The sequence below is a fragment of the Amblyomma maculatum genome, chromosome 3 (assembly GCF_055883805.1).
Source record: "Amblyomma maculatum isolate TAMU_Amacu chromosome 3, ASM5588380v1, whole genome shotgun sequence".
NCBI classification, from domain to species: Eukaryota; Metazoa; Arthropoda; class Arachnida; order Ixodida; family Ixodidae; genus Amblyomma; species Amblyomma maculatum.
The window spans coordinates 96,806,038-96,817,404 of NC_139346.1; the positions used below are offsets into that span (position 1 = coordinate 96,806,038).

The window sequence follows — 11,367 nt, forward strand, 5'->3', positions numbered from 1 at the left end:
ATGTAGTTGTCGACCGGCAAGTAAATAAGTTATGTATGTGGCAGTAAACCAGCACTCGGCGCACCTTTGTTGCGGCCATGCTGGTAGCGGCTGCACGACAGAATGCAAGAACTGGGCATGAGCGCGTTGTCGGGAAGTGCTATAGATGTACGAATCGATATTCAGCACTATCGACGCGGCTATGCGGAGGCTACATCACATTGTCCTCACTGCATTGAAATCCAGAAAGGTTGGTGTGTTTACCTGCGTCCTTTCCAACACATCTACTACATGTCACGTTGTTTTAATGGCAGCTTTTAGGGGAGTGGATGTTTATTAATGGAAAATAGAAGATTGACTCGCCCGCGAAAGCGGTGATTGAGTATTAGGTGATGTTGGAAAAGCAGCGCGGTGCTATTGATGGCAGTGTTTCTCTGTACTATTGGCCTGAGGACACAGTTGGCTGTGCTAAATTTAAATGCAATCAATTTTTTCGTAACACGTCCCAAACGCGTAAAGTGATGTAGAACAATGCAAGAACACCTCAGCAACTCAGCCACTGAGTGCTTGAATGACAGTAGTTCGGAGAAATCAGGTATCCTCTAGCATGTCTAAGTCGGAAAGCCACGCGCTTCGACCTTATACCTAACATGAATAAACAAAGACAACGAAGCTCTGTGCCCATAGGCTAGCGTGGGATATTTCGGAGTGTCGATCTGTAAGGAATGCGCAGAGTGGAACTATTTCAAGCATCCATGCAATGCCAAGTAATGGACTGAACGATGAGAAAATATCTAGATAAGTAAAAATAAGTTACCTACAATTTCGTGGAACGCGACGCTAGGAATCATTATTGATGACACATAGAAAGCTACCTTAAATAATGCTTCATGAAGCAAAAAATACGTTTAAATGCCTTTCTGCTTTTCAAACAAAATATAAAAGGAATGGATAACTGAAGACGTTCACAATGTTTTCTGGTTCTATGAAAATCACGAAGTTCACTTCACGACTTGCGCTTACTGCTATCACTTGCATCTGCTTTTAAGCAATCTTCATAACAAGACATGTAAATATGCCTGAAGGCGGGCCATCACTGTAATAAAGCCTAATGTCAAGTGTAGACATATAGCAGTTGCAAATGCAATCAGTTATGCAACTTTGAGCAAAATTACTGTATTTTGTTTCACATTAGGGTGGGTAGCCGGTGAGAGCATATTTAGGCTGCATAGAAGCGGATTTGGGTAACAAATATCTAATCACTCACATTTTAAGCCAGACAGAAAGCTGTTGCTAATAATTAATGCGAGTTCTTGAGCCAAGTACACAATAGTTTACTGTTGAAAATTAGTTAATGGATATACATAACAAGTGAAAGCTGTCGACGTGATACTTTCAGCCTATCCTACTGTGAAAGTTGTCATATCACAATCAACAAAGGTAATAGAAATCCAGCGTGCGGCGTTGAGCCCTGTAACGGTCCTCAGTAAAAGGTAAAGGATGGCGTAAAACCCGAAATGCAAGCCATCCGTGGAAAGGCCAGCACCCATTTTAGTGCTGGGTAATCACTCGATCGGTAGCGGGTACATTGGCTACTTTGAAAACAGCGCTTGACAAGCCGGCCGTCAAACAGAATGAATTGGGACGAATAACTTCTCCCAGTAAGAATTTTCTGCATGAGAATGCATCGCCACAAAAGTAAATTATATGAGCGGTCACTTTACCTCGATTGGAGTTGAAATTACTTCGTAGATCTTGAGCCGATCTAATATAACAAAAAAGGCAGAAATGTTCAAAGATCTGTGGCAGCGGACAAATTTGGGCTCGTCCAAGAAAGATGACTACAATCACCGGTACCGATCGGTGTCACTCTAGGGGCCCCGATGCCAAGTGGAATGCGATATATCGAAGCTTTACTTATTGTACGGCCTAATATATGCACGTTTCACAGCAGCCACCTTTTATACATTACGTCAGACGAGTATTGTTTTCTTCTTCTAAACCCTCTTTATCCAGTTTGCTCCATTCGTCTAAAGCTTGGTCACTAACATTGTGATAGCTTTTTCAATATCCTTCCTCTGACTGCGGCCACTGATGGGCCAAGGTTCTTTTCATATCTATCCATTAACCCTCCCGTAAGCCTGGCATGATCACTTCATGCGTGCAAATTTCCAAGTTTTATCCGCCAATATAAATTTTGTGATTTACCTTTCCTTCGCAATAAACGTCCTGGTCTTGTTCATTTTTCTTGATCTTCGCTAGAACAACAGGCGTGAGCGCCTGATTCCTGATCAATTTTGTGCTTTTTCTGCCTCTCAGCGTTGCAGCTATCGCCTGAATTCAACACTTCATTGAGTGGTCGTGAATTTAATTTCACTCCGTCTTACCAATCGTTCTGGCTGTTTGTGCCGGTAATATACACTCTCCATGCACTTTCATCTTGGAAGATACTGGTAAACTGCTAATCATCAGCGGAGAATTCCCCCTAAATATGCTCTATTTTTTATTCTTTTAGTTCTTTCGGCACCACGGTTCGCTTTCAATCTTTAAAAATCTATTTAAGCCACGTTTGTTACACGACGAATTGATCCATGTTTTCAAAGTAGAATTCTTTTTTGCACACCTTATGATAGCGCGTATCTTGTACCCCTTGTATGCTGGACTAAAGAGATGCCACTTTTAAAACATTTCAACGTCGCTAGGTATAGTAAAGTGCTCTTTCCGTCCAAACCTCTTGCACGTTTGAGAATGTTGATTTCTCGATTCCCTATTCTGCTTAGCCCATCTAGAATGCAGCTTCGGTTTCGCCTTTTGTCGGGAAAAAGGTGTAGCAAAGTAATATCTGCAGCTATTTAGAGGCTCGGAAGGTATTCATGAACTCGTCTTACGAAATGCTCCTGTAAACAAGCGCCAATTACACTACAAGGATCATCTCTCTCGACGCAATGTCTTGCTTTATTAGAATTTTAGTCCTCTAGTTACAGATAATTGGTTTAAGGCATTTAACATCCCAAAGAGACCAAGTATTTATGCGCCTTACTGGTGGCTATGTACCTGCTATAGATATAATTTACTTATTTTAATGCGAACGTTTTGCTTCATGGTTCTGCTGTGTAGCCTGGCCGCCGAAATTTCGACTGATAAAATTATTTCCGTAATTTTTGAGCAGTATATATGAAGCCAGCCATCGCAATCAAATGACAGTGAGTATGAAAGCCTGGCAGCTCTTGCGACCATGCGAGCATGTATCGATGAAGTGCTTGAAGAAGCCGCGATGAGTGAAGCCAGCGGCATTCGATTGCGCGTTCTCCCGTCCTTCACTTCCGCACCCTGGCACAGTGTGTCCCCGGCATTTTTGATGGTGCATGGCAATAGAGTTTTTCAAACATGGAAGCCCATTTCGCCTGGCGTGTCGAAGTACTAGAATAACGTAAGCACAGTTTTTCGTGTACAAGAACATGTTTTTTTTAATCAAATTTCGCTTTGATAGGCTGCAAGCTAGAGACAAGAATGAATCGTAAAACAAAAGGAATATAATGATTAATTTGCTGCTTGTTGAAAAGAAATATGCATAGTCAATGACATAGTGCGAGATTAATTTATTCAAGGCATCCTTACAAGAACAAACTGTATTCTAACAGAATGTAAATGTGAGCAAGAGACCGCATATTGACATTCGGTAGTACGAAATTCTAATATGTTCCAGGATACAATGGTATCAGGTGGTCGACGACACTTAATGGGTCGGGGGCTCTAATTGAGTAGGTATATTTAGGCTCATAATGATCATACATAACGATATACCTCTCCCCGGCATTATTTTACAGCATCTCAAAAGCCTGTAACTAACAACCTAATTTATTTTATTTTCTCCCCTAACTTACGCTAATTCCTATGCCTCCACTTCTTCCTGACGCAGGTGGCGGATGATAGCGGCCTCCGGGGCAGCGGCATGGGCATCGGCACTGTCGGCATGGGCGGTGGTGCCGTGGCCAGCGGGGGACTCGAGAACCTGCTGTGGAACTACCTGATGGCCAAGCAGATGGCCCGACAGATGCAGCGGGAGCAGGTGGAACAGCAGCCGGCCGTGCCCGACTTCCAGAGGAAAAGGAGTGGCTGGAAGCAGTGCTCCTTCAATGCTGTCTCGTGCTTCGGCAGGCGCAAGTGAGCGGAAGGAAGCCCGAAGACTGCGGTTTAACAAAAAGCACACTAAGTTCCCGGAATCATCTCAGAGCTCCCCAAAAGATGCATGGCGGCGACGCGCATAGACGACCAGGAAGCGACGACTCTATTCAATGAAGGAGCAAAAGGCTGCGCTTGGAAATGCCAAAGCGACGACTTCAAGCTCATAATCCCTTATTCTTCCGAGTCACCCGTTTCATTTCGAAAGTGTGGTCGCTGCTTGCTGAACAATTTGTACGGTAAAAACAACGCCAACAATCGGCTATCTGTCTCCCGGAACTCCTTTATGTCTGCAGTGGCACAGGCATTGTCCTCAGTACTGCCAGGAGTCTGCCACATGTAGACTATCCAGGCGATTACACGAATGGCTCATGCAAGATTGACTGGAATGATGTGCGTTCTCGGCTATGAAGCAGTCCGGTTTAAACGCATCCGCTAAAAAAGCTACCACTCAAAATGTTAATAAAGGTTAGATCTCGTCTTCAATACCTTCTTTCCAGAAGCACTTATCGCCTGTCTTAAATGTGTTTTAGCCAGGTGAATATAGAGAACGTTTCACCGCGTAGATCCAGAAAAAGAAAATAATTGAGAAAATGGCTTCAGCATGTGCAGCCAACAATGGTTCGCTAAGCGATGATCATGCCCTGGGAGCCAGAGAATAGGGTTGATACAAAAAACACCTTGATTTGTGAGCACTCTGCACCTTGAGTGATATGAAGCTACAGAATCAGTTGAGAAAAGCAACAGATAACACAAACTGCTCTGCACGACGTATGCGTGCCCATATTCTGGCACATTGCATGGCCAACAGATGCTAACTTACTTGCAGCGAAAGTGAATGTGAAGTTACTAATTAGTGGCACTTATTTCGTGTTTTACCACAAACAATCTGGGCAATAACTCGACATGGTAATTTTGAATACGGCCATTAAAAATGAATGTGACAATTTTAACCTTAGGTTGTCGATTACTACACACCGCCAGAAGTTAAGCCGTAATGAAACATTCAAAAGTATGCAGCACTTTCTTTACTGCACCCAATTGATATGAAAAGGACGCGATTGGTACCGGAAACGCACACAAATAATGCGGCTGCAATGCGGCTGCAGGAGACGACAGGCCTCACGGGTAGCGCTTTTAAAGAACATGTAAATACTTGCACTCATTTCTTACTGTGGAGGGCTCTGAGTGGTTCCTGTCGCGGAAAACAACGAGGTCAATAATTCATCCAACGCACCGTGCTTCATTGGGTGACTGCTAACCGATGTGGCCCTCCGAGTTATTGTCGCTCTTGGCGGATGAATGCTTAAAAGTATTACTGCAGATCACGACATCGCATTTTCAATGAATCCTCAACGCGCGGAGACACGTTGCATTTTGAGGTTATCTCGTACCTTAGGACGGCGGAAGAGCGAAAAGCAACCAATCCACCCTCCTTGTTCAGTATTTCAGTTGCAAATTCGAGCTTTAATCATTATTGTAAGCGATTTAAATTTCTCAAGAAATCATATAGGCAATTGTATTTGTTTTGAATGTTTAGTGAATATGGCTGCGAATACTGGTCCTTTATAATACAAAAATTATCGTGACCGACTAAAATAGAGTATCAAGCTTAGTGGAAGCTAGTTAGTGAATTAGATTACCTAATTCTGAGATAACATTTTCGGCAATCAGACTGTACAGACAGGCCTTACCGGGTGTACCTATCGCGTTTGTTACAAGCGAGCGAAATTTACAGTAGGAGCACAGAACGACAGCGCAAACACTACAATCTAGACAGAACATTTGTTATGGTATCGCTGTCCATAATCAGCATTTACAGTGTTTCAAGCTTACATTTTCCAAGGTCTGTGATGAAGAGCCATTTTAATCTCAGCCTGTGAACCTGGAAATCGTGTAATTCGCTGGTTTTATGTAACTGCAAGATTTGTCAAACTACAAATGTCAGAATAGATAACAGCGTAAATATGCCAGCATAGAAGAACAACCTTATCCATCACTGTCAACGGACTTAAGTGTCGTGAATCGATGGTTGGTTCTATTCAGTGTCATGTAGCTGCGACCTGTAAATTAGAACGCGCATTCATTTCAAACTGACTTTCTGTGGTACAATAAAAGGTTCCTTTATGGCAAAAAAAAATTTGGTTGTCTTGTCTGTTATCCAGAAATTTTTCTGGGAACGATGCGTAGAGATGTTATCAGCTTTCTTTTGTGTAAGAGATACAAAAATCGGAAGCCTTGAAGCCACAACCAATTAGTAAGAAACCTAAAGTTCAACTCTATAAAACATGAGCTCTCGAACTGCAGAGGCCGCGTACTTATAAGAGGCGAGTATAAGGCTACCACCAAAGAACCGCAAGTGGTTGAAATGAACTTAAAGCCTCCAGTATGGTACCTCTAAAAAATGTGTCGCCCTATGACCTTTGGGCTCACGTACCAGCAGTATTACAAAAAGAATGTCAGGTTTAGAAGTAACAGTAAAAACTAACTGAAGTGAAACTGTTTACTGCCCAGGTATAAATATCAGAGTGTAGTCTACAGCCCTGGGGATCAAGGCACAAATTATACTTCACATTAAAAAGGTTCACGTGTCTCATAACGGAATGACATGACGAAAACGTGAATGCTGGTGGTGTTCATTAACATGGGCAGAATTAGACTACCCCAAGTAGCTTTGCGGAGAAAGGATTATTGGAAATTGGACTTACCTGACTTACCTAGTGGCTAGAAAAATTTGTAGCTGGTGATGACCCCAGTACAAAATCCCGTATCGTGCCAAAAAGGTTTTAAACGCTCCTCTATTATCCCGTATTAATTTCATACCAGTGTGACCAGTCCTCTATGAAGCTTAAACAGGTTTATACAGGACAGGTCATGTCCGGTTTTAATCTCGATTCGGACGGTCCAGTCCAGTATATAGCTAATACAGGACAGACCATTTCCAGTATGCACCTCAAGTAGGACGTCCCAAACCGGTATGGATATTATTCAGGGCGGACCAGTCCGGTATTGAGCTCATATAAAGGACAGGTCATTCCCAATTTAACTGAAACCGGAAAAACCCGTCATGAAGGAAACTGACACCAGGACGAATTATATTTCCGCTTCTCAACACAAGGCGGGAGGATCGTGAAGCTCAACCGGAATGACCACATCGAAACAGGCCTGCGCGCTAAGTAAGCATGCAACCATACATATTATACGTTACAACTTTTGTGTATATATATGCAGTGCGCATTGTTTTACAAATACCTAGAAGTTATGAAGCCGTGGATATGTGCGTTAGCATGTAGATACGCGCATCGCGTTGCTTTTGCGTGTGCAACAGTCACTGAAGCTTGTATAATCTTGCGGTGCATCTTCATATCTGCGACCGACGATCTGCCACCTTCAATGCGTAAGTGCAAGCAAGAATGCAGCGTTTCGTTAGCGAGGATAAAAATATGCTCGAGAATAAATGAAACACATCGCTGACCATCGGAAACATTCACAGATTAGCCGGACATCGGGCGTCGTTTCCTCGAGTGTTCACGTATGCAAAACACTCGAACGGAAGTGAATGCATTGATGTCGCTGCTCCTCTGGCAGCTGGTGAAGCTAAAACAAGCAGTATTACAAGTGCTGGTGCTCCACATAACTCTGTATGCATCAAATATTACATGCGTTTGAAGACGATGACAAAACATATCAGCACTAGTAAATTGCGACGTTCTGAGGTTTGCTTGGAAGAAAGCGAGGCATTGTAAAGATGCGAGACACGGATAACATTTCGGGATAGTGAGGAAAAATATTCAGCATGTTTAAAGCGTGATCAGTGAATTACGATCACAAATTACACACCCCCCAAAAATTACAAAAAGTACGAAACTCCACTACAAAAACGTCCACTACATAAACAGAAATGTAGCCAGCATAACCATATCCCGCCGTGGTGTAGCGGTTAGAGTTTGTGCTTGTCCAAGACCGGAGTTAAAATCCCGGTTTGTGAATTTTTATGTTTTTTTGCAATTTTTTTTCTTTTTCAAATGTAGTCATGTTTGTTTCATAGCTCTGCATGCCTTTTCCAACATGGCGTCCAGTTCTTTGCCTTTTTTTTAAACGAGGGCCACGGACGTACAGGAATTACATACAGGAACCAGAAACCGGACGAACCCCTCATTTCTGGAACTGATACCAGGCAAAGTATTTCCACTTCTGAACAGAAGCTGGGCCGATCGATGAAACTCAACAAGAATGATCATGCCAGACACGCCAGCGCACTAAATAAGCATGAAATCAAACATATGGATACGTGGCAAGGTTAGTGCATGAAGGTTAGTCCCGAATAGGCCCTGAAGCTTTTGCTTGCAGATGTCCCAAGTGACGAGCTCTTGTTCGCGATTTTGGAACCATGTTCAAGCTGTTCCGGCCAAATAGAATATGTTAGCCAGCATGATTGTTGCGTCCCAGTGATTGTTCCTGCTGCAGCGCTCACACTCATCGAGCCAATCGTCCACGTCTGGGTGGTCGTCGCGATTAAAGATGGGAGGGTGGCGACGTTTCGTGAGTACTACTGGCTGAGGCGATGTTCCTGTGGTGGTAAGGGCTGCCTCGGAGGTCATCGTGACTGTTTTTGACGTCGTTGTGATGCGTAGGTGACGGCCGCTGCGCCATTCCAGCTTTTGGCAGCGTAAAGCACAGTGATCTTGATTCACCTCCACCAAGATGATACGTGGCAAGGTTAGTGCACGAAGGTTAGTCCAGGATGACGCAGCACACAAAGCACAGAACCACCGCAGCGTCAACGTTCTTGCAGCACTAAACGTTGCTACCATTTTGTCTTCCTCTGTGTCACTGTTGCTGATCGTTGTCTTCTTTAACGTCCAGCGATGCAGGGCATATATGTCACAATATTCTGTATATAAAGAGTTCGCGTCGTTTCACAAATACCTCGAAAATATGAAGCCGTCGAAGTGTGCGCTAGCAAGTATGTACGCGCATCGCGTCACTTTTGCGTGTGCAAGAGTTGCTGGAGCTCGTACGGCTTGCGGTCCATCTTCATATCTGTGAATGAAGATGTGCCGCCTTCAACGCGAAAGTGGGAGCACGAACTAATTGTTTCGCTAGCCAGGACAACAATAAGCTCGAGAAAAATAAAGAAACATCGCTGACTTTTGAAACATGCACAGATAGCCGCACGCCGGGCGACGTTTTCTCTAATTTTTACATATCGAAAGCACTCAGTCGGAAGTGTATTCATTGACGTCGCTGCTCCGCTGGTAGCACGTGAAACTAAATTGCACAGTATTACAAGTATTAGTGCACCGGATATCTCTATATGTAGAAAAACTTACAAGCGTTCGTAGAAGATGACAAAACACGTCAGCACTAGTAAATTATATCTTGAGGTTTGCCTGCAATAATGCGACGTATTATAATGACACGGGACATTAGTGAACCTGCGTGAAAGCCTAGAAAAAGATTGAAGGTGTTTAAAGGGCGATCGGTGAATTACGGCCAAGAATTCGGCAGCCAAGAAAAATATACAAAGTATCAAAGAGCAAAATTATAATCAATCATAACAAGCAGAGGTTCAGCTTACGCTAGTGGAGTCGAAGCACAAAGGGAAGTGCCGGCGTTCGCGGTCGAGGAGGCCTGGCGGTGGTTCGAGGCGGCTTCGCCGTCTTCCGACAGGTAAGTGGAAATGTAGGCAGAACTATGTGCTGTCACCATGGCGGTCTCTGAAGAGATAGTGCTTGACACTCAGTGTACGGGGTCTTAGGTCTCGCCAGAGACAGATGCAACTTCGCCGACTTTCGCACATCAGGCATCTAGATATTGTCACGTAGTGGTGACAAGGCCGTACACGCCAAAAGAAAACACAGGCGTGATGGTACTGAAATAACTGTTTATTGGGGCTGACTTGCGCCCGCAAAAAGAACTAAGCAACTCGGCGGCGGCGATAGCAAAAAACGTGCTCGTCGGTCGTCGAACAAAGAATGCCCGTCGCACTCGTCAACGCTAAATTTAAAGGCTGCTCAGAACAATCTAGATAACGTCGCAAACAGCTACCAGCATAAGCTGGAACATTGTAGAAAGACACACGAGTGGCTGGAATCTTCGGGACAGATCTCGGTGCATCGTGCGCTACAACGAAATTGATAAAGGTGTGACTCGCGACATCGAGCATTAACAAACAAAGAATACAGAACTGATACGCGATCCAGAATCAGAGTGATAAGGCCGTGTGGCGGCGGCTGTTAAAAAACAACCAATACAGTTTTGAAGGCTTCGCGGCATTACTCAACCCTTAAAAAAAACATCACCACGATGTTCCAAAACAAAGCAATTTAAACATAAACACTGCAAATTTTAAACACCACAAATTCTTTAACGCGCGTTATATGGCTTCATTCGTACAACATGTACAATTTCTGGCCGTGCGCGTCGCCGTTGTGCAGCTGACGTTCCGTCGGGAATGACTTCTTAGTCCAGTGGTCCGACGCGGCGAATGATTTTGTATGGCCCAAAGTATCGACGCAACAACTTTTCACTTAGTCCGCAACGGCGAATTGGTGTCCAAATCCACACTTGGTCTCCTGGGTTGTACTCTGCGTGGCGTCGTCTTAAGTTGTATCGTCGCCTGTCGGTGCGCTGTTGGACTTTAATACGCAGACGTGCGAGTCGTCGGGCTTCCTCTGCACGTTGCAGGTAGGCGGCGACGTCAAGGTTGTCCTCGTTGGTTACGTGCGGCAGCAGTGCATTGAGCGTCGTCGTGGGCTCCCTGCCGTACACAAGCTTGAACGGGGTCGCTCTGGTCGTCTCCTGGACTGCCGTGTTATACGCGAAGATCACGTACGGCAAGATGGCGTCCCAGGTCTTGTGTTCAGCGTCGACGTTTGGCAGTACAAGAGACGAAGATAGAGAGCGAGGAGGAAACCGAAATGGTGCTGCAGCTTTTTTTGGCAAATTTTAATGTCATTGTTGCGCATGCTGTGGGCTTGTCGGCAGGTTGTTTTTTTGTTTCTGGGAAAGATGCTGCCTTGTTCTGGCCTAACATATAATATCGACTCAGAGGGCCGGTTGATATGTTGCGATCTTCTACTCTTTAGGACGCCATGGTGGATAATAATGGTTTATTCTTTCAATACTGTGACTAAGCGCACAGGTATTTTTGAACACATAGCCGCCTTACTTAACTGTTACTGACATCTTATGCTAATAGGC

The 11,367-nt window shown here is 44.2% G+C and overlaps 1 protein-coding gene across 2 annotated transcripts in view; it reads left to right on the forward strand.

Annotated features, from left to right (window-relative positions):
• LOC146195383 (uncharacterized) overlaps window positions 1-6,301 on the forward strand; it is a 144,504-nt gene extending 138,203 nt beyond the window's left edge. For both annotated transcript variants that reach the window (XM_084597816.1, XM_084597815.1), the window contains exon 3: window positions 3,899-6,301. In XM_084597816.1, the coding sequence (XP_084453942.1) occupies window positions 3,899-4,147 (249 nt within the window). In that variant the 3' untranslated portion in view covers window positions 4,148-6,301. The remainder of the gene's footprint in view (window positions 1-3,898) is intronic.
• Window positions 6,302-11,367: the final 5,066 nt, after the last annotated feature.